This window comes from Dermatophagoides pteronyssinus, unplaced genomic scaffold (genome assembly GCF_027571235.1).
Source record: "Dermatophagoides pteronyssinus isolate colony J.1.1.1.1 unplaced genomic scaffold, Derpt_VIB-CSIC_2022.12 sq0027, whole genome shotgun sequence".
Classification (NCBI taxonomy): domain Eukaryota; kingdom Metazoa; phylum Arthropoda; class Arachnida; order Sarcoptiformes; family Pyroglyphidae; genus Dermatophagoides; species Dermatophagoides pteronyssinus.
In genome coordinates, this window is record NW_027461551.1 from 187,694 (window position 1) to 211,205 (window position 23,512).

Genomic DNA, 23,512 nt, shown 5'->3' on the forward strand with positions numbered 1-23,512 from the left:
TTGAAAAACAATCGATTGATTCAATGATTGATTGATTGATTGATGAATTGCCCAGCCAAAAAAAACGACAACCAATAGAATCTATATATTTTGACAGGTATAGATATCGATTATTTAAAAAAAAAAAATCCTACCTGGCTATTGTGTTTCGTAACGAAAAAAAATTATGTAAATCAATTTTCTCTGAACATTGAAACGATGATTTGTTCGTTCGTTCGATATTCACTTCCTATTTCATTATATAACCTTGATCTTGTTTTTTTTCTGTGTTTGAATCAAGGTAGATGAACAGGTAATCATCCTTTTAGTTGAATTTGTGTGTGCATGGGGAAAATCCGATTCGATCTGATGATTTCGCGAGATGATCATAGTTATTTCAGAAATATTTTCTTTTTTCGAAGGTCAAAATCGAATCCGAAATTCAAAACTGGATTGCGGACATCCTTCCTTCCTTCCCCCTCACTCACTCCATCGACAACAATAATAAATTACCCAAAAACGGTGATACATACGGTGTTTTAAATTATTTCGATCACTATGATGATGAAGAAGTTTTTCGACTTTTTTTCTGTTGTTGCTTATGTCAAGTTCGTTCATCTTTTTTTTCCATTTGCTTGCTGATATATGATGGTCATACCTGTCTTGTGTGTGTGTCGCCAATCGACATTTACCTTTTCTGGTTTCGGTGGTCTTCTTCTTCTTCAACATCATCTTAGCTAGTTAGTGGTAAAACTTGATTTCAAATAGACAGGATTCTTTCGTTCGTTCGTTCAAATAAATCATCATGATAATTATTTTGTTTGCTTCCATATTTGCGTAAGCCGTTTTATTTTTCCCTTCATTCGAATCGAGAACCAGTTTTTGATTCAGCTAAACATTCAAAGAAAAAAGAAGAGAGAATTAGAGAAAAAGAATGTAACAATACGATAGATCTTAGCTGTCTTTGAAGATTGAATAATTCATCGGTCTTCGACATTTTGTCGTCGTCGTCTTCGTTGTTGTTTTTCTTTCGCCATTGTCCGTCCGTTATATTTGTTGTCGTTCATTTCAGTTAAGTTATGTCAGTTTGGTTGTGAATTTGAAAACGAAAAAAAACAAACACTTTTTTTGTTGTTGTTAAACGTTTATCGTGAAGACAAAAACAAAATTGTCATTTAATCGTCAAATTAAACAATCTTGAGACCTTGTTTTTGTTTTTTTGTGATTTGATATTTAATTTCCGTTTTTTGTTTTTTGTTTCGAATGAATTGTTTGCGTGTGCGTGTTGATGATATATATCAATTCCATTCAGATATGACGTTTCAAGAAAAACATCATCATCATCGTGTTATCTTTTTTTTGATTCATTTTTTTCTTGATGGAACAAATTCAATGTGAAAAAATGAAATTTCCAAATAAATACAAGAAAAAAAACGTGTATCGCAATTTGATTTCAAAAGATTCAACATCCATTCCATGGACATTTCGGTTAAGTGAGTGATTTGTTTTTGTGTACGTTGTGGTCTTTGCTTTCATATTTTCAACATTTTTCCATCACTTGAAATTTAGTTTTGGATAAATTTGCTTGTGTTTTTCAGTTTTATTACAAAAATGATTGTCGATAATTTAAAACGACAGCGAAGAAAAGATCATTTTACCGTTAATGATCATCAACAATATTCACAAACAATGTTCGGAACAAACGACAGAATGGCCAAAAAATCAATCAATTCATCAGATGATTATTTGAAATCATCAATCGTCGATACGATACGATTAAAAAATTGTGATGTCGATAATAATCGAAGTGAATCGGAACAAAAATTTCAACTATTTACACGTAATCATTATCATTACTGTTACAATAGCAATAATAATAATAATGTGAATAAACATTCGAATCATCATAATCTTCATAATGATGATGATTATTCGATTGAAAATCAATGGCCATTATCATCATTAATCAAATCATCGACTAAATCATTGAATTTTCGGCCAAATCAAAGGCTATATTCATCATCATCATCATCATTGTTATTAATGTTATTATTATTGTTGATTCATGATTCTATCATATTAATTCATTCAACATCGATCAATGTTAATAATGATAATGAATTTAATGTTGAACGAAAACATCATCATGATCCATTCAAATCATTTTCATTATCAACATCAAATTATCATCCATTCAATGTAAAACCATCATCATCATCATCATCATCGATATCAAATGTCAATGATAATCGTTTTTTATTCAACATATCATCATCATCATCATCTTTAAATCATCCGCATCATCCGCTACCTCCTTTTTCTTTTTCACAACAACAACAATCAAAATATAATAACAATAATGATAATAATCATCAACCGGCTTCAATGATATTCAATGTTAATAGCCAAAATCAAAATGATGATCATCATCATCATGATGATAATCTTAAACATCGACGTCATCCACAACAAAATCCATTGTTATCAATAATAGAATCGAAATCAACATCAGGTTAGCACCGTTTCTTTTTATTTTCTTTTTTTTCACAATGGTCATTTAAATTTTTTCAACAACAACTAACAAAAAAAATGTCATTCAAGTTTGAATTCGGGATATTTATGATCGAAAAAAATTGTTTAAATTTAGTACACACATCATCATACTGTTCGAGTAACGGGATAATTAAAAATAATAACAAAAAACGAAATTATTTTCATGAAAATCAGAATATTTTCGAGTGTTAGTTTTTTGATCATAAAAATCATTGACCTGATTCATGATTTTTTGATAGTTTTTTTTTGTTTGTACAGAATGTGGTCATTTGAAAATTTTGATGACCATTATTTTTTTTGATGTTTGACCAAACTAAATATAGAATATGGTCATTGATAACCAAGAAGAAAAAAAATAATCAAAACTAGTCACATCTGAAAATTAGTTAATTTTTTCACTAAAAGATACGTGATTTATCCATATTTATGAAAACAAAAACAACAAGTGAAAACGAAAATAGATTCAAGTAGACAATTATCTGATATTTTTTTTGTTTGTTATTGTTCTGTTAGAATGAATTCAAAGAAAAAATATTCATCTTTTGTTATGGATAATTATTCTTTGTTTTTTTTTGTTTTCGTGATTTAAATTGTAAATATTATTTTGTCTATGTGACACATACAAAAGATCTTTTTTTTGAAAGAAAAGAAAAATTCTTTTCAAAAATACATGCAGACAGACAGAGCAATGACTCGTTTGTTCTACTTATCATTATTGATGATAATAATTTGGATTTCGTTTTCGTTTTTTTTGTTTTGTTTTGAAATGGAAATGATCCACAAGATTTTTTTTTCTGAAACTTACTGAATTAAAAGGTGGATACTCGCCAAAAACTCGACAATTCGAACGTTTTTTGAATTTTTGAATACGTACACTATGATTAGACCACGGGTCAATGTCCGTTTTGTTTTTTTGCTCCCGGTTCTTTCTTTCTTTCATTTTTTCTCTCATTGTTCCAAAACTAATTAAATTCCCATTTAATTCATGTTACAGATTCGATTCGTCATAATTTATTTTCACCATCACCATCACCGTCATTATCATCGGATTATTACAATGGCCCAGTTTCCACAAAAATCTTTCATCATAAATCATCATCGTCTTCGAATCAAATTGATGAGGATAATAATGATAAAAAACAATCAGTACGTGAACCGCGAAGAATTTCCAAATTAGGAGAAGATTTTCCATCACCATCACCACCGCTTACCATGACAGATGGCGATTTACCGGCTGCTGGACGTATAAATTCAAAAGATTTATCACGTTCAAATAATAAAAATAGTGGATCATCATCATCACATGGAATGGATGATCTGCTTGGTGGACTTGCACAATTACTTGGTGGTAATCTTAAAATGCCTAATTCAGCCAATTCAGCAAATGGTCCACCACCATTGCCGCCGCATCTATTTTCCAATCCAGATCAACAAGCAAAATTAGCACAAATGTTATTAGGACAAATGTCCAATAATGGTGGATTAAATCAACGAATACCAGCACATTTAGCACATCTTATACCTCGTGGTGGTCCAAATTTTCCTACCGGTTTTAGTGGTGGAAACCCTATTGGTCTACCACCACAACCACCGAATTTCGCTGGAAGGCCATCATCCAATTTTGGTCAATCTAATTATCCAACATTTCAATTACCATTCATTCCATTATTATCGAGTGGTGGTAATTCAAGACCACAACAACAATCACCACCGGCTATACCATTAAATAATCCACCAATGTCATTACCAATGCCATCGATGAAACCAGGTTCAAATATCAATCATAATAATAATCCGATGATGATGATGATGCCACCATCATTACATGGATTATCTAAAGCCGAAATGGATGCCCTAATTCATCAATTCATATCGCCATCGGCCAATATCAATATTAATAACAAAACGATGATGAATAATGTGATTGCTAATCTAATGTCGAAAATTAGTTCATCATCACCGACCGGTGATCGATTAGATCATTCAAGTAATAATAAAATCGATACATTTTTACCATTTTTTGGTCAACAAAACGATACATCGAATGGTAATAATAATAATAATCGATTATCAATAACATCAATCTCATCGGAACCACCACCACAAATTATAACAATGCAAGAAGATGATGGACCAAGTGTATTCGAAATGGTTGTTAAACATAAAATTGGTCCAACAACAACAACACTTTCGTCTAATACGATTACGACGACCACTAATTCTGTGGATTCAATTCGACCAACATCAACAATAAATCCGACTATTTCGACAGTTATCAATCCTGATGTAACCGAAATTCGCAATCATCATCATCATCATCATCACCATAATCATCATCAACATCAACAACAACAACAACATCAAAATCCAGGTAATCATTATTCACAAATATTACGTGTTACATCCAATCCAAATCAATCATCTAATAAAATGAACGATGTTGTTTATGGAAAACGAATACCGATAACAACATCAGTCGTAGGTTTAGAACCATCATTTACATCGTCAACAACAATGATAACACCATCTTCATCGATAATTTCATCATTATCGACAATGAAAACTATTTCAACAAATCAAGAATTACTCCGATCCGACGAATACTTTTTCAACACCGCCATTACATTCACAAACAACAAGTATATCGTATGGAAAACCAGTAATCATGCAATTGCCAATTGAAAATGTAAAACCTAAAATCGGACAATTTGATCCAACACATACGATTGATGCATCAATGACAACCACTAGAAATAATAAAATTGGTGTAATTGAATCAATAAAACCGTCAAAATTATCACCAGGTAATCAAATACCCGGAACCGGTTCATTTAGTAACACTAACAGCAACAACAATATTGGTTCAAATTCAACAGCAAAAAAAACACAAGCTAAACAATATGTACGTCGTCCGGCATTTCGACCACGACCAAACGTACCGATTGTACGTATTGATACCTGTATTGTTGGTGATGATAGTACATGTGATATTTCATTGAATGAAAAATGTATTACCGAATTGGGTCTTAGTTCATGTCAATGTCGACCAGGTTTTGCACGAATAATTCCCCGTACAAATTGTTCACCAGTCATATCATTATCGATATCATTTCGTGCGGATAAAATGGCCGGTAATAAATTACAATTTACTCGACCATTATTAAATTCAAATTCGGAAGAATATCAATATTTGGAATTTGAATCTATTCATGCATTGAATTCATTGTTTGCACAGACTAAATCATTGAACACTGATCTAATGGCTGTCAAAATTAATCGATTTTATGCTGTCGGTGGACGTACAATTGTTAATGCAACAATATCATTACGATCGAATGATAGTTTAATTAATTCATCATCACAACGTATCAAACGACAGCTACAACAAGAATTAACACAAGCTATTATTGATTCACAAAATAATCTTGGTGAATCACAATTATCAGTAGATTCGGGTTCGAATGCTATCACTAGAATTGATGATCTGGATGAATGTTCTGTTCCAGATCTAAATGATTGTTCAAAAAATGCATATTGTATCAATGAATTCGGTGGTTTCCGTTGTGAATGTGAATCAGGTTATGAAGATAAATTTCCGGATGGTGATAAATTACAAACTGGTCGTATTTGTTCAACTTGTTCACCATCATATTGTTCAAATCGTGGTGAATGTTTGATTATCAAAGGTGAACGTGTTTGTCGTTGTCGGGCAAATTTTATCGGCAGTCAATGTGATATTGATGCTGAAGTTTTAGGTGTTGCTGTTGGTGGTTCTATTGCTGCATTGGTCATCATTGTCATAACATTTATCTGTCTTTATATGTGGAAGTAAGTAAATTTTTATTGTAACCTTTTTTCTAGTTATCATTTTTTATTTCATAAATTTTTAGCCAAAGATTTCGTCATGAACAGCAAAAAATTGAAGCAATGTCAGCAGCAAGTGGCCATACATTTAGCTATATGAATAAACCATCGGCTGCATCATTAGCAGCATTGGCTACAATGTCACGAATGTCAACTATGGATGGTACCATTGGTGGTGGTGGTGCTGCTGCTGCAGGATACGGCAGATCATTGTCATCATCATCATTATGGCCACAAATACATCATCATCATGCATATTCGGCTGATTCACAACAACATTTATTACAATCATCATCATCAGCAACAAACACAACTAATTCAGCTAGTACAAATGGCTATGGTTATACAGGTGGTGTTTGTGCAACAACAACAACTACAAATAATATGGTAATGTAGCCGGAGACATTTTTTTGCATTTATTCATAAGGTCAAGCGGCGGCGGTCAATACTGCATGTGGAGATAGTGACATTTATTTTTCGAAGATCCTCTCTCTCTTTTTGAATAACTGACTTTCGATGTTATCGCTATGTCGCTAGGTCAATGACAAACAAAAAAAAATGTCTTCTCGGTGTTGAATGACACCGTTAATTAGAAAGAGAGAAAATGTAAAATTTAAGAATCATTCAATCGAAACCAGATTTAGATTAGATAAATTAGGTCAAATTTTAGATAAATCTTAGCTGAAAATGTAATAAATTATCATCATTTAATATAGCTATTTTCTTTTGAATTTCTAAACATTTTTTTTCCTATCCACCTACACTCAAACAGGATACATCAAATGTACAGCATCCGAATGCTAGTCACGTGTATGCACAACCTGTAAGAGTTGTTACAAATACATTATCGGATCATTATGATCCATCATTATCAAACATTGGTGGTGGTGGTTATTCAACTGATTCAATATGGAATAATTGCCGTAATGGTCGTAATTCAACTCGTACAATCGGTACTACCAATAATAATAATAATAATAAAACATCATCATCATCAAAATCTCGACATCATCATGATTCATATCATAATAATGATCGTCGACATAATAATAATGGTACTATTTCGGGTGGCCAATCATCATCAACCGGTATACATTATCCATCCTATGTAAGTTTTTATTTTTGGGTTAATAATTGAAAAACATTTCAATTTTTTTTCTGCTCCCGAACAGAAACATGATGTCTATAATGAAACAGAATTCTCTACACGTGAATTAATCTATTCACCAGGACATTTATTTACAATGAATCCATCATCAAGACATCATCAATCATCAAGCCATGCTTATTATTGATTGATGATAAATATTTTTTTTCAATTATCAACTACAAATTTTTTCAATTTTCTTTATTTTTTTTAATTCATGTTCATTAATCAGATTTTAATTATAAAAAAGCCTTATCATTATTTTTTCTTATAAATAAATAAATTCCTCTTTTTTTCTTATGCATCAAAATTACCAACTGTCCATCGATAAAATTGATGATGATTACCATGAGTAATGGCTAAATGTTCACGTGTTTTTGTCATCACACGATTCATTTCAGTTTCAACACCATCCATCCAAAATCGTTGATGATTTAGGATTAAAAATCTTAAAAATGATTGATAAAATAATGATAAACAAGGATGATATACACATTTACGATAATATTCTTCTTGTATTACTAATCGTTGTGTCCATAATTGATATAATTGTCGCCATGTATCTTCATCATGATCATTATCATCATTATTATCATTGCCATTATCATCATTGTTGTTGTTATTGTTCGAATTAAGACGTTCAATTAGATTTTCCAAAATTTTATAACGTTTAAAATCAACTTTTGAATCAAATGCATCATTACTATCGATAGTATTGTCACAACCACCGATACATTGACAGGTGAAAAAATAACGTTCTTCAAGATGTTTAATACGTTCATCTTTAGGTAGAATATCCTGAATATAATCTAAATAGATTAGGTCACCGGGACGAATTGGACGAAGTGCACGAATTTCCAATGTTAATGAATCGCCAGCAGCACATGCATTCGGTACACAGCTATGATCAAAAACTGATGCCTCCAGATATAGGCCACAACCACGATGATCAATAGTAAGATTATCAGTATCATAACAATCGATACCAAAACTATTCACATGTAATAGGCCATAACATTTTAATAATAATTCGTGATCATAATCATCGATTTTATAGAATTTAAAATAATTAATGATACCGCCAAATTGTTCCGAATCCTTTAATAAATAAAAAAAAATAATAATTATGATCGATTAATCAATCAATCAATCAAAAACATATAGTCCAAACAAGGATAACCCATTATTTACCTTTAATTGTTCTGAATGTGTTTCCATATCATCAATCATTCGTTTTTGACCATTATGTGGTAATATAAATGATCGTTTTTGTCCAGACGGATTATTTTCATCTTTGGATGTCATTAAAAGATATAAACGTAATGTTAAACGTTGCATATAATCGATTCCTTCATTTTCGAATCTATTTTTGGTTATAAAATGAATTATTCAATTTTACAACAACAAAACTATAAACATACTGCATTGGTTCACGTTTAGCCAAAATTGGACATTCAATACGATGTAAACGATACCATGCTTTCATTTGACAATCAGTCGAACAATAATAAACTTTACGACAACCAGGACAAACAATAGATGAATCAATTGATTGCATACATTGATCACAGGTAAACAATCGATGTTCATATTTTGTTACATAGACAAATGGTTCATTTAAACGAAATATAACATCACCAGGTTGATAATTATGATCAGATTCGGCTATTTGACGATGGCTATTCATTTTTTTTGTTGTCTGTTGAAGTTTAGTTTATCAAATGAAATTTTACTGCGATTTAAAGACGAAAAAAAACAGCCATGCTGTTCAAAACTAACTAACTGATCATCAGAAGCCTGCCAAGAATATTGTTGCTAAAATTAGCTTAACATCGCATCAACGTGATTGACGCCCAGATTTTCAACAACGAAAAAAAATTTCAAATTCAATCAAACAAAATTTGTTTAGTTTACTTTATTTTCATCAAAAACAACAACAACAACAAAATGAATAAATCACAAGTATTTTAGTAAAAAAGATTGAAAAATTTTTAAAAATAAGCAATATCTTCGGTGAATGCCGATGCAATACGAAAATCTTTTGATAAAAAACAATACATTCGATTTGATGATGGCCGGGAATATGGTGCAGGTCTGGCGAATCCTGTTGCACGTATTATAAATTCTTTACCGGTAGGTGGCGGTAATGAACCGGATGATATTATTTTCATCATTTTTTCATTATCCGATGATGATAATTCATTTGTTCGAATTCGATCACCAACACTTGTCGATTGTTCATATTGAAAACGATCAGAATCGGCAAAAATTTTAACAATCAATTCGGCAATCATATCGGTATTTGCAAATTCAACTTCTGGTTCGTTAATTAATTTCAAAATAAATTGAATAAAATCTGATCCTTTCAATTCGGTCAAAGTTTTCATATTATTCGATTTGGATAATCGAGTTGCAGGTAATTTTTTTGTCGATGTTATTTTACCTGTAATTGCTGTAGGGGAATTTGATCGTTGTTGTGGTTGCTGTTCTCGAAATAAATTGGCAAATAATTTTTTCTGTCGTTGAAAAACCGATTCATATGAATGACAGAATTTATGTAATAATGAATAAAATTTTAACATTGAAAATTCTAAATCATTCAATTGTTCATCGATCAGTTGGCTATAATCATTTCGATTGAATAGATGTTCAATTGAAATTATATCGATTGATAAAAAATCAATATTTGAATCATCACCACCAGTGTTGTTGTTGGATCGTATAAAATCAAGAATTTCTCTACGATAACGTAATAATTGTACAATAAGCGATTTAAAAACAATAGGCGAAAGAAAATCCACCAAAGTTTTCAATGAAATTGTTTCGAAATATTGAAGAATTTCTTCTGCTTCTTTTGTATAATTAAACAAACGTTTTTGTCTCCGTACAGGACATGGCCGAGCAGATTGCCAAAGTTCATTCCATGTATTTGATTCACGCATTCTACGACTTAGACCAAATGTTTCGGGCATGTCATCAACCTTATTCGATTCGAATGATGATTGTTGTTGTATCCAATCACGTGGTGAATGCCAACGAATAAAATCTTCAAATTGACAACCTGGATTAGCTGCTTTAAATGCTTCCATATCGGATAATAATCCGGCTGATTGTAAACGAATTTTCATTCGAACATCATCAATTTGAGCCAAATTTGCTACTTGTCGTGCCAGAATATCTTCGGTCATTGGTGCCGGATCTTGTGTTTGTGGCACTTGTATTGGTCGATTCGAATTCGACAATAGATATATTGGTTGATCATTTGAATCTTTTAACGGATAAAGTTGACCTTCAGCTGTTTGATTTTCCGTTTCGGTTTCCAGTTCTTCATCTTGAGCATCAAAAAATTCTTCATCTGAATCTTCTGCTGCAACAGTAAGTTTAATATTTTGATGTTCTCGTTTAATTTTCTGTCGAATACAACTGTTTAACATTTGAAGTTTTTGATGAAATAAACAAGATCCATGATCAATTTCGTTGTTTTTATCATAAAGATGTGGTAATAGTTGTCCAGATCTCCAATGATTACGTAATTTTTGTATGAAGAATTTCCATAATTGTGCCAGATTAATTGGCTGACGAGTTTGGCCATAAATATTTACAACAAGATTGGCTAAACGCCAACTAAGGCTATTACGTGGTGCTGATTTCAATTTATCAAATTGATCATCATCGGGTTTGTTATCCTGTTTTTCATTCACTTTTTCTTGATCATTCGAATCATTATCATCATCGAATAAATTTTCAACAAATGCTTCAATATATTCTGGTGGAATTTGTCTTGAACCAGATCCAGCTACCATTGACATTAAATCTGTTAGAAATTGACTTGTAACCAGTAATTTATTTGTTGTTTTCAGTAATGATGATTGTGCAGTTGATGATGGTGTCGATAATCGATCCAATGCTTGACGAATATCTTGTTCATCTTTTTGTTGTTGTTGTTGATGATTATCAATTTCTTGAAATAATGAATTCAATAATGGAATATTTGAATTACCACGATTGGCAAGCTGACGAAATAATCGAATCAATTCAACATAACGACAATAAATCGGTAGATTATTTGGATCATCATTGAACAATGATCTTAGCGACCATTTTGGTGCATTACGTGGTTGTAGATCACTATGATATGCATTATCAGTAATTAATTCTTCGGCTACGGATGGCCATGTTGTGGCCAATTGCCATTGTGTAAGTGGATCACCAAAAATATTGGCAAAATTTATCATTATTTGTTCATGAGCTTTTGGTATAATGTTCAATGTTCCAAAATAGGAAAATCGTCGAACAAATAGATTCGAATCGATTATGGATGGATTGAATAGTAGATATTCGGTTGGCCAACGATTCAATAGATATGTAAATCGAATAGAAACACGTACTGTAGGTTCATTCGAAGATGATGATGATGATGATGGTCGATATTCGTCAATCGTTTCATCTTTAGGTGTTATAACATTCGAATGATATGAAAATGATGAATAAAGTTTCTTTTTGAAAAGCACCATTAGTTCATTGAAATAACGATATGATGGTGGAATATCAGGGAATTGTATCATATCAAAATAGGTACGAAATCCATTTGTTTGATGACCAATTCCCATAAATAAACGACGGCTAAGTGTAGATATTTGACAAAAAAATGGTATTTCACAATCTAAATTATGCAAAGCAATGGAAGCTGAACCAAGCAAATGTCTTGCACGATCTTCTGTACCTATGATTTCACCATCCAATGGTATAAGTAATAAAAATTGACTAAGGCCATAATAACGAACTAATGGATGTCCAGTAACGGGCCAATCATTTTCAATTGAACACATATCACGCCATGATTGATTGATAGTTTGATTTGTTCGATTCGACGTCTGCTGCTTACATTGTTCAGATGATCGTCCAATCGGTACTGATGATGATGATGCGGAATCTTTACGAAATTGAAAATATTGCAATGAAAATGAAACCTTTCGATATTTGATTGATTCTTGTCGATGTTGCCATCGATTTGGTTCGGATAATAATTTCGATGTTGCAATTTTTGAATTCGATGTTGTTGGTGATGATGATGATGATGTGTTGATAATGATCGAATCCTTATTATCCAAACTATTGGCCAAATTCCATTGAGTAAGTATTTCTTCAATATCTGCGATAAAACGTTCCCAATCGGATGATGTACTGAAATCATTAATTTCGAATATTTCTTCATCGCATTGCATTTTCGTTTAGTGATCGAAAAATCCTAATCAGTAAAAAAAAGATTAAACAAAATTAGAAAACAAAAAAATCAATGAATCATTGTAGTTGTGGTAAAATTCCCCGGGAAATCAAAACATTATATTCGTCGGAAATTTTCCCGGAAAAATTTGATTAATTTACATGAATTGATCACATGGTGAAAAATTATCGTCTGCAAGAATCAATTTTTGAATTCACCCAAAATGACATCAAAAACATTGGCAAAATGGTTTCTGGCCATATCAATAATCGGTTCGATAGCATTGATTTGGAATGTACATCAACAACAGATTTTGGATCGACAACGTTTACATGATGGTGTTATTCGTGATCAAGAACGACAACGTTATAAACAAATGCTTCGCGATCTATCATCAACTAATCGTTCACCACCACCTTCTAATTAAATTAATATTATCTTTAGTTTTTTTGTTTGTTAAAGAGAATCTTTTTGCCTGTTTTATAATATAAATATTATTTACAATTTTTTTTATATTGCGGAAAAAAAGTAATGCGAAGTAATAATAATAATTTCTGGTCTTTTCTTATCGTATGTCGGTGTTTGAGAAATTATATAAATCATTCATGTTTGATTGATTTAAACCTGTCAAATCTAGTCATCACCAGTCAAAATTGAAGAGAGGGAGAAAATTATTTATATAATCAACAGCTTGACAACAACATGGTTTGTTTGGATGGAGACAGAAAAAAAACGAACGAACGATAAATGCGGTTTGATAGCACCATTATCATTCTTCGGCAACCATTATCGAATCAATGGCAACAACAACCATTGAACAAAAAAGAAAAGATTCTTGAACTTTTTTTCTGGGATTATTATCATCATATTTCGATGATAATTTGAATTAGTAAATCAAAATAATTTTCTCTTCAATTCAATTTAATTCAATTACAATTCGATGATTGAATGAGTTGCCTTCATTCGAATTCGAATATGATTCGATTCGAATCATATTTCGAAACAATCGATATATCGATATCACACACACACACAAAAAAACGATAGTGTTCGATTTATTTAGCCGGAAATTTTCAAGTTTATCATCATTATCAACAATGTACCGATGAAATTTTGATTGATGGATTGACGATAATCAAATTAAACATGTGCCATTCGTTCGTTTCGACATAATGTCCATTTCCAATTGCAATCAAGGATGATGATAATTGATAATTAATGAATGTTTTAAATGTTCACGCGCGTTCGATTAATGATAATTCTTGGAAAAATTTACGATAATCTTTTCGATAATCAAATTAAATTAATTTAATCAACAAGAAATAGAAATGGAAAAACCCCTAATTCAATTTATTCCGAAAGAATTGTTTGAAAAATGATTTAAATTTTCTAAAATCAATAATCAAATGTGAGAATTTACAAAGTGTTTTTTTCTACTTAATCAAAATCTTGAAAAAATCCTTTGACAAATATGATATCATTCATTATGATAAACACCATCATTATTACTATGATGCATTTTGTTTCAGCGTAAGTTGATGATATTTTTAATCTATTCTTTCCTATTTTGATTCTAACCAAAATGATTTTATCGTTTGTTTTGTTGATTTAGCACTGATGATAAAATAGTCACTGATTGTCGTGATGAAGCATTAGAAACAATGACCAATAAAGATTGGTATGGTGAAAAATATCTTTGTATTTGTATTAGTATTTTAATGGATAATTGTGTGGAAAAACGTTGTCAATTAGATGAAACTAGAGTACAATATCCAAAAACTTGTACAGGAAGTTATGATTATCGTGGTTATTTAAATTGTGAAAAAATTATTGATCCAAATTCTAATGAATCCAAATGGATGAAAATGATTTCAGAAAAAAATTGTGAAATTGATTCATTACAAATAACATTACCGACTGGTTCATTAATATTGAATGCAATAATTTTAATTATTGCTATTATAATATTATTATATTTTATCTATTCAACAATTAAAAATGGTCCATTCAAAAACAACAATATTACCGGTAAACCGAAAAGAAAATTGCTAAAAAATTTATCAAAAAAATCAATCAAATCCTTTAAATCAAAAAAATCCCTCAAATCAATCAGATCAATCAGATCAAAAAAATCAAAATCACGTGGAAAATTTTCGAAATCAAAATTATATCTACCGAAATCTTCATTGAAATTTTCCAAACAACAAATATCGATAATATCGAAAAGTAAATATTCAAATCAAGATGAATCATCATCATCTTCTTCTTCAAATCAAACAAATTCCGAAGTAAAATTTTCCGAATTGAAATTTTCCGAACAAAAATCGTCAAAAGAAAATTCTAGTAAATTTTCCCAACAAGAATCGTCGAAAGAAGATTCTAGTAAATTTTCCAAACAAGAATCGAATTCAAATATTCCTAGTAAATTATCTGATCAAAAATCAAATCGAAGAATTTTTAGTAAATTTTCCAAACAAGAATCGATTCAAAAAATTTCTAGTAAATTTTCCAAACAAGAATCGAATTCAAATATTTCTAGTAAATTATCTGATCAAGAATCGAGTCAACGAATTTCTTCATCAAAATCATCCAAACAAGAATCGAGTAAACCAAATTCACCACCAAAATTTCTCAAACAAGAATTAATTCAAAAAACAGCAAATTCTTCATGTACAGATTCCGAACATGATATGATTCAATATCGAAAATCAAGTGATAAAGTTTCTAAACAAAATTTCAAAGTTTCTAAACGACCAAGATCAATTCGACAGAAAGTTTTCAAACGAAAATCTAGTAAATCATTGAAAAGTCGATCAAATTTGCGAAAACTTTCAAGAAAATTTTCAAAATGAGATTAGGAGATCCAGAGATGTTTGATAGGGGAGGGATAGGGTGACTATATTTATAATTTATTGATTTTTTTTCCTACACCTTGTTTTTGGTTATAATTAATAAACATTCAAAATACTCACGTTTGGTTAAGGGAGGCTAATGAAATTCATATTAGTAATTAATGAACATTTAAATTACTCACGCACTCGCGCATATGATGATAATGAAATAATAAAAAAAGAGGGAAACATAATGATTGATTTTTTTTTGGAAATTCAATTGAATTGTAAATATGGAATTACAAATGATGATGAATGTTTGCAATCAAACAAGATTATATTTCCTTGATTGCTTGTTGCTACTTTAAATGCTTTTTGACAATTTTTTTGAACAGAAACGACGTATAAAAAGTGGCAGATATCAAATGTGTATTTCGTCGTCTTCGTCTTCTGTTGATAATAATCATTGATTGTTTAAATCGTAATTGATTCAACTTACGTCGTCATCGTTGTTGTCGTCGTCGTCGAAACAAACAAAAAAGTGATTTTCTTCCGAAAAGTTTCAATTTCATTTCATTTTCGCTCATTTTCGATTTTCTCCATTTTGTTGTTGTTGTTTTCACTAATCGATTATATCGATATAATCGATTTTTTTTTGTGAACATCCATTTCCCGAGGATTGTTTGTTTGTTCGTGTGTGTGTGTGAAACAAAAAGTGATTCATTCGAATGAAGAAAAAAAGTATTAAATTTCAAAAAATAAAAAAACCCAATTAAAAAAAACAACACTTTCTTCAGATTTATTCTCGTGATAATTTGTTCCCCCTCTCTCCAAAGATAATGTTTTGTGAATGAAAATAAGGTCAATAATCAATCAATCGATCAATTAATCAAATTTGATTGAATTCAAAGAAAAAAAAATCCGAAAAGAAAGTGAAAAAATCATCAACAACAACAAAGTCAAGAGGAATTACTATTAATTGAAAGAATTTTATTATTGATATGGCATTGATTATTGACAATTTTTCATCAATCATCCTTTAAATGATCAAATTGATCAAATTGATCGATTGATCGATGATTGAATAACAATGATAATGACAAATTAAGAACAATCCGATACATTCTGAATTCGAGTGATTTGTAAATCAAAAAGCAACAAAAAAATAATGGGTAAGTGTATTTACCTCGACCCATATCATCATCATTGTACTTCGATTGGTGTGTGGTGTGTGTGTAAATGATTGTTGTTGATAAAATCATTGTCATTCAAAAGAAAAAGTTATTTGTATCAATTTTCTTTTCTTTTCATTTCATTTTTTGAAAAAAAAGATTAGAATGAAAATCGGTTGGTAAAGGGGGATGGTCGTCAATAATAATCAATAAACGTTCGAATCAATCGTATCATTTTCTCCATTCGAATATTATCTCATCATTACCACCATCAATTTTTTCCCACTTATATAAATATAAAAAAGCAAAGCGTGGGTTTCCCTTTTTTAATATTCATCCAATCAATCAATCAATCATTTCGAACATTGTGTGTCTGTGAATATATATTTGCCATATTTGAAATGTAAAAAAAAGAAAAAATTTGTCAATTTTTCAAATTCATCAAAGTTTTTTTTTAAATTTTCAATCCGGAATTTCAATTACAAACTATCATTCAAAGAACAAAGTTTCCATAACAATATTCATCATCATCATAATAATCTTATCTAATTAAACTAAAAGAAATGGCTAAAACATTAAGCTCAAAATTTGTTGAATCATTTTTGATTCGTACAAATGATCCAAATCGTAAACTATGGTTACATCGTTTTTTGGTATTATTATTAACATTTATTGTATATACAATATATCATATGTCACGTAAACCAATGTCAGTGGTTAAATCACGTTTATTCAATGGTAATGTTACGGATCATCAAAATAATTGGCCACCATTCGATGGTTCAAATGCCAATACATTTTTATCAATATTGGATGGTGCTTATTGGGGCACATATGCAATCGGAATGTTTTTTACCGGTTTTTTAGCCGAACGTAGTAATTTACGTTATTTTCTTTCAATTTCGTTATCGATTTGTGGCTTACTTTGTATTGTTTCTGGTTCGGCATTTTACCTAAAAATTCATTCATTATGGTTTTTTATTATAACACAAGTATTGACCGGTTTAGCTGAATCAACTGGTTGGCCAGCTGTATTGGCTATTATGGGTGGTTGGTTTGGTTCAACAAAAAAAGGTTTCATATTTGGTATATGGTCATTACATACATCAGTTGGTAATATGCTTGGTACAACTATTGCCGGTATTTTTGTCGATTTTAATTGGGGCTTATCGTTTATTGTACCCGGTTTGCTTTGTATAATCATTTCTATAGTGATATTTTTTTTATTAGTTGAAAGTAAGTTTTTTAGTATTGTTTTTTCAAAGTTTTTCATTTAACCATTTTTTCCCACCTCTCAAAACCAGAACCATCGGATGTAGATCTCATTGTAAACATGACATTACCCGATGATAATCGTCAAATGAAATTATCGGATGAAGAATCAATAACAAATACAGTATCGACAATTTCATTATCATCAACGATTGATTCGAAAATTGTAAAAAATTCATCATCATCATCATCATCATCATTATCAACGAAAAAATCCGAATCCAATTCATTAAAATCATCATCATCATCAACAACATCATCGGAACCAATCGGTATTTGGGATGCATTATTCATACCTGGTGTTATCGAATTTTCGATATGTTTATTTTTTACAAAATCCGTATCGTATATATTTTTAACATGGCTGCCAAAATTTATCAGTACAACTAGTAAGTTATTTTTCTTGAAAATAATCAAAAAAAAAAATTCAAATAATCATTGAATTATTATTTCACATAGATCGAATTCCAGCATCTGAATCGGCATACATATCGATTATGTTCGATATTGGTGGTAGTGTTGGTTCAATTATGGCCGGTCTTATGTCCGATATAATTAATGCCGGTGGTATTACTTGTATAATATTTCTTTTAATGGCCATTCCATCGGTAAGTGTTGATATTATTTACATTATGAATGAATCTTGAATAACAATCTTGTTTTTTCCATTTGTCTTTAGCTATTTTTACTTGCACATTTTTCATCGATTAGTTTGGCCATTAATCTAGCATTACAATTTATGGCTGGATTTTTTATTAATGGTCCATATTCATTGATTATAACATCAGTATCGGCAAATCTAGCTTGTACAGTACCATCAAAAGCAGCAACAGCAACAATATCAGCTATTATTGATGGTACTGGATCGATTGGTGCGGCAATTGGTCCAGCAATTACCGGACCATTATCCGATTATTTTACCTGGAATTCAGTATTCTATCTTTGTATGGTTGGTGATTTTATTGCTGCTTGTTGTTTGGTTCGAGTGGCATGGAATGAATGGAAACGAAATCATTGTTCAATATTAAAACGATGTAATTCATCAATCTCTAATGATGATTATTTATCATCATCGATTCAAAGTGATGAAAAACAAATTGTTTCTTAAAAATCAACAAATTCTCTCTATTATCAATAATTGTAAATAATCAACGCTTTTGTAATTCATATTTTTAGATAATTTTTTTTAAATTTATTAATTTTCGAAAAATTTTTAATAAACAAAACAAAAAAGATGAATGAAATTTTTTTTCATTAATTAATTAATTCAATAAAAAGTTTTACGAATATTTTCAACAAATGAATTATGTCGTTTAATTTTAGTCGATTTTATCGGCTTGATTGTTTGAGATATTTTTGCCAATTGTGATTGTTGTTGTTGTTGTTGCTGATCGGCTAATGTATCAATTGTAGAGGATTTTTTCTTCGCAACCCTTTTAAATGATGATTGAACGGAAAAATTATTATCGGTAAGTAATTGTTGCCAGAATTGATCTTCAATTTCAAACAAAGCTGTCATAACCATTATTTGTTTAGGTATTTCACTTTGTAATTCAATCGATGATTGTGGACAAAATTCCGAATTGCCAATAATGGTTGGTGCAAAAATACTGGCCAATGCATTACGATTCATAAATGTTATACGTTCACAATTGGCAACAAAATTTAGATGACGAATAAGAAAGGCAAGCGAATCACGATGTGGTAACGGTAATTCACAGATAACTTTTTTCAACAGCAAAAATCGTTGATTATCATTCATCATCGATGTATTATCATAATCATTATCGGATTTTGTTTGATCACTGATATTATCGTCAACACCGGAATCTGGTTTATCACCACCGTCCAATTGTTTTGGAATTGTTTCATTAATTGGATCTAATTAAATTAGAAAATAAAAAGATGACAAAAAGAAAAAAACCTTAAAAACATACTTGAAGCACGAACAAAATTATGCCACATAATTTTTGATACAAGTGAATCTTCAAGATCACGTAAAAACATTTTTACAACACCACAAATTATATGTATTGATTCAATTCGATCAAGATTCGGTAGACCATGTTCCGCACGTAGAATACGATTACGTAATTCGCGAACATCTTGATCGATAGCCGATATTCGATATAAACCAGCTAAAGGTGATTCCAAATCATTTGTTGCATTAGTCATTGTCGACTCTTTCATAGCCTGACGTAATCGTCGATCAATTTCATTACAACAATGAATCAATATGGCCGGAATACAAGGTCGTATTTGATCGGGAACAAAATCACCAATAATAAGAAATTTTCCACCATTTGATATTTTATCACCGGAAAAACTGAGCATTTTCCGAATACTTGGATTTGGTGCCATATATTGTAAACATGGACGTGTTAAACAATCACGACAATTAATATGAACAATAGCATGACAATCAGAACAATAAGAATATGTTGAATAGAAACCAATTGGAATTGAACAAACTGTACATGGCAATGTTTTGAATGCTTTTCTTTCCGAAAATCGATGTGGTCGTGAATCAAGACGATCAGGTTCCAATTTTGTTGATTGATTTCGAATAAGATTTACTTTACGTGGCATTGGTTGCGGTCGATGTTGTTGAACAAGTTGTAGTCGATGATTATCCGGTGTTTCAGATGCCGAACGTATTTTCATTACAGTAAATTTTGATTTCAATGATTTCGGCTGTTTAGTTTCATTTTCCATATCATCATTTACTTCGATTATTGGTTCGAAATGATTTTTTGTCTGGATTTGTGTTGATTCCAAACCATCATCAGATTTATCGAATAAAATACTATCTGTATCAGTATCATTACCGCTACTTGATTGTTCTTCAATATTATCAATCTTTATCGATGCAAAACGATCGTTCATCGATGTTGATGTTTGATTATCAACATTGACAACATCTTTTTGTTGTTGATCATCAACTAATGATCGTAATAAATTTAATGTTTTTTTCATTACATTAAATTCTTTTTGTAATTCATCTTTTGCTTTCAATTCATTGGTCAATGTTCGTTTTAATGATTCTAATCGAATATTTAGACGATGTATTTCTTCACGTTGTTTACCAATTGTTTTATCACGTTCACGTATTGTATCCAATGATTCGGCCCAATTTTTTCGACATTCTTCAAAATTCTTAACCAATGTTATAATTTCTATGTTTTTTTAAAAAGAATATGGATTAAGTAAAAGCATTTTTGTCTCATTAATACTTACTATTCAGTTCGTTGAAATCGACCAAATTTGCCGAATTCGAATATCTAGTCATGTCATCATACATTGTCATAGGTGATAATTTTATGGCAGATGGTGGAAGCGGTGGCGGTAACTGTTTCGGTACTGAACGCTTTGTCAAATTTTTCGATGACATTTCGATAATCGATGATGATGATGATGGTAATGAAGATTGTTCGATAATTGGATTCGAATGGAATATTGCAACAGGTTTCCGTTGATTACATCTAACACGGATACTTATTTACGGCCAAAACAAAGACCAAAAAAAAACCGAAAAACGATTAGATAAATGTTTTCGGGACAAAAAAAAACAGACCAATCAACAAAAAAGAAAAAAATTGACAACGACAAAAAACAAAACAAAAAAAGAAATAAATAATAAATGATGACTATTTTAATGACAACGAGTAACAATGTCTATTTCAACTCAAATAGTCAAACACAAAATGATTCGAATCGAATGTTTTGTTTCAGAAAAAACTTACCTCGAATGATATGATGGATAATACATCTTTTTGGGTGTTTTACTTCCCAGAAGTTTTTTCTGTTTTGTTTATCGAATCTAAAATAATCATTAAATGAAAAAATTTTATTAAAATTGAATTTTCGTTTGCAACATCAGCATGTATCATCATTGGATTGATTGATTTGATTTGATTCAAATCAAATTTTATTTTTTTGGCTGTGAACCGGAATTGGATTTAAAGCAAAGAAAAAAAAATGTTTTACCGATTGGAATCATCATTTTGTTTTGTTTTGTTTCAGATGATGGATAATGGTTTACAAGCAAAAAACAATCAACAACAAAAAAAAACTATTAGTGTCATTCATTCATCATAACGATTGATTGAATCAAAACATCATTTGTCAAAACGAAAAATTCCATCCATTTTTTGTTTTTCGTTCAAAATGAACGGAAGAAAACAAAAAAAAAATCATTTCATCCACTTTAATTTCGCTTTCGTGTGTTTCTTCCAAGAGATACATATCTAATGATTGGGCAGTTCTCGTTTTTTTATTCATTTTGTTGATCTCTGCGGTTATTATTATTATTATTGCCATTAACAAACGAAAATTTGATAAATGTTAAGAAAAAAAAATTATTTCACGGGAACAACAACAACAACAACAATGTCGATTACGATATATTTATTTTAATGACAATAAGATTTATTAATGGTAATGGTGGTTACAACTTCCTATTATTCCATCTTATTATCTTATCGTCGAAACGAAAACAAAAAAAAATCGATTGTAAATTTATCTGTCTCCGCTTGTGTTCTTTTGGGCATCATTAAACCAAATTTTTGGAAATAATTTTTCATCATCAACAGAAGCAGCAGCAAACTGGATCAACTTTTTTTGAATTGAAAATTTTGCAATTTTTAAAAATGAAAAAACAAACGAAAATTTGTTTGTTACACGCAACAACAACTGAATGAAACGAAAGATTCATTACATTTTCAATCAAAACATCAAGAAAAACAAACAAAAAGAAAAAGAAAAATTATGCAAATTAATCGCGTATAATTAATTAAGTTTCTCTCTCTGTGTGTGAATTGAATTTAAATGGATTTTTTCATCATTTCATTTTTTTTTGAATTTCTTATCTTTGCTTTTTATCTTGATGATGATTATTTTTGAATATTTTTTTTAAATATGTTAAGTAATAAATGGATTTGCGGTCGCCAAAAGAAAAACAAGATGATGATGATGCTGGGCTAAAATTAACTTTTTTGTCAGCGATAGCAAAAATGAATGGATTTTTTCAATTTTAAAATCTTTTTTTGTTATCAGATTTTTTTCTGGACAAAAATCTTTGAAAAACCCAAGAAAAATGAAAAAGAAACTTTCATTGAAATCATCCAAAAAAACTTGGTTCAATTGTTTTTCGAATCAAATCAATCAATCGATCGATCGACGATTGCTGATTGCTTACCTTTTCTTTGGATCAAAATAGTGATAAAATGATATCGATAAAATCGATAAAATGATGATGTTAAAATAGCCGAATAATGAATCAGTTTGTTCTTTTCAGATTGGTCAAAATCAATCGCTTAAGATCAATCAAATTTTTTGTGAAAAAAATAGATGCGACACTTTTGAAATCACCCAAGAAAAAAATTAGTTATGCAAATTATGATTTGAATGAATTGAATAAATCAAAACGACGATAATCGTCAACCAGCAAAAGACAAATTTCGTTGATGAA

The 23,512-nt window shown here is 30.3% G+C and overlaps 7 protein-coding genes across 9 annotated transcripts; 4 read left to right on the forward strand and 3 right to left on the reverse strand.

Moving 5' to 3' along the window:
• Nucleotides 1–5,049: 5,049 nt before the first annotated feature.
• LOC113793847 (uncharacterized) lies at nucleotides 5,050–10,131 on the forward strand. The gene is made up of 4 exons (XM_027343923.2): nucleotides 5,050–6,360; nucleotides 6,423–6,783; nucleotides 7,169–7,504; nucleotides 7,569–10,131. Exons 1-4 carry the CDS (start codon nucleotides 5,198–5,200, stop codon nucleotides 7,689–7,691), a joined length of 1,983 nt encoding a protein of 660 aa, XP_027199724.2. The 5' UTR covers nucleotides 5,050–5,197; the 3' UTR covers nucleotides 7,692–10,131.
• Nucleotides 7,747–9,230, reverse strand: LOC113793850 (N-lysine methyltransferase SMYD2-B-like). Its single transcript, XM_027343928.2, has 3 exons — nucleotides 8,965–9,230; nucleotides 8,735–8,906; nucleotides 7,747–8,641 (listed from the first exon to the last, which is right to left on the reverse strand). The coding sequence occupies exons 1-3, from the start codon at nucleotides 9,228–9,230 to the stop codon at nucleotides 7,841–7,843; spliced, it is 1,239 nt and encodes a 412-aa protein (XP_027199729.2). The 3' UTR covers nucleotides 7,747–7,840.
• Rab3GAP1 (RAB3 GTPase activating protein subunit 1) lies at nucleotides 9,422–16,200 on the reverse strand. 3 transcript variants are annotated; one of them, XM_075823365.1, is made up of 2 exons: nucleotides 16,098–16,200; nucleotides 9,422–12,791 (listed from the first exon to the last, which is right to left on the reverse strand). In XM_075823365.1, exon 2 carries the CDS (start codon nucleotides 12,766–12,768, stop codon nucleotides 9,535–9,537), a length of 3,234 nt encoding a protein of 1,077 aa, XP_075679480.1. In that variant the 5' UTR covers nucleotides 12,769–12,791; nucleotides 16,098–16,200; the 3' UTR covers nucleotides 9,422–9,534. The 3 variants fall into 3 exon arrangements, with proteins under 3 accessions (XP_075679480.1, XP_027199726.2, XP_027199725.2); XM_027343925.2 differs by lacking the exon at nucleotides 16,098–16,200 and adding an exon at nucleotides 15,740–15,758; XM_027343924.2 differs by lacking the exon at nucleotides 16,098–16,200 and adding an exon at nucleotides 12,929–13,063.
• LOC142645877 (protein PET117 homolog, mitochondrial) lies at nucleotides 12,991–13,340 on the forward strand. The gene has a single exon (XM_075823369.1). The coding sequence runs from the start codon at nucleotides 12,991–12,993 to the stop codon at nucleotides 13,192–13,194; it is 204 nt and encodes a 67-aa protein (XP_075679484.1). The 3' UTR covers nucleotides 13,195–13,340.
• LOC113793851 (uncharacterized) lies at nucleotides 13,732–16,300 on the forward strand. Its single transcript, XM_027343929.2, has 2 exons — nucleotides 13,732–14,297; nucleotides 14,380–16,300. Exons 1-2 carry the CDS (start codon nucleotides 14,239–14,241, stop codon nucleotides 15,617–15,619), a joined length of 1,299 nt encoding a protein of 432 aa, XP_027199730.2. The 5' UTR covers nucleotides 13,732–14,238; the 3' UTR covers nucleotides 15,620–16,300.
• A 315-nt stretch (nucleotides 16,301–16,615) lies between these two features.
• LOC113793849 (glucose-6-phosphate exchanger SLC37A2-like) lies at nucleotides 16,616–19,286 on the forward strand. The gene is made up of 5 exons (XM_027343927.2): nucleotides 16,616–16,770; nucleotides 16,930–18,006; nucleotides 18,075–18,431; nucleotides 18,502–18,650; nucleotides 18,722–19,286. Exons 2-5 carry the CDS (start codon nucleotides 17,334–17,336, stop codon nucleotides 19,148–19,150), a joined length of 1,608 nt encoding a protein of 535 aa, XP_027199728.2. The 5' UTR covers nucleotides 16,616–16,770; nucleotides 16,930–17,333; the 3' UTR covers nucleotides 19,151–19,286.
• On the reverse strand, nucleotides 19,210–23,360 carry LOC113793829 (uncharacterized). The gene is made up of 5 exons (XM_027343900.2): nucleotides 23,240–23,360; nucleotides 21,786–21,862; nucleotides 21,280–21,536; nucleotides 19,980–21,218; nucleotides 19,210–19,923 (listed from the first exon to the last, which is right to left on the reverse strand). The coding sequence occupies exons 2-5, from the start codon at nucleotides 21,809–21,811 to the stop codon at nucleotides 19,310–19,312; spliced, it is 2,136 nt and encodes a 711-aa protein (XP_027199701.2). The 5' UTR covers nucleotides 21,812–21,862; nucleotides 23,240–23,360; the 3' UTR covers nucleotides 19,210–19,309.
• Nucleotides 23,361–23,512: the final 152 nt, after the last annotated feature.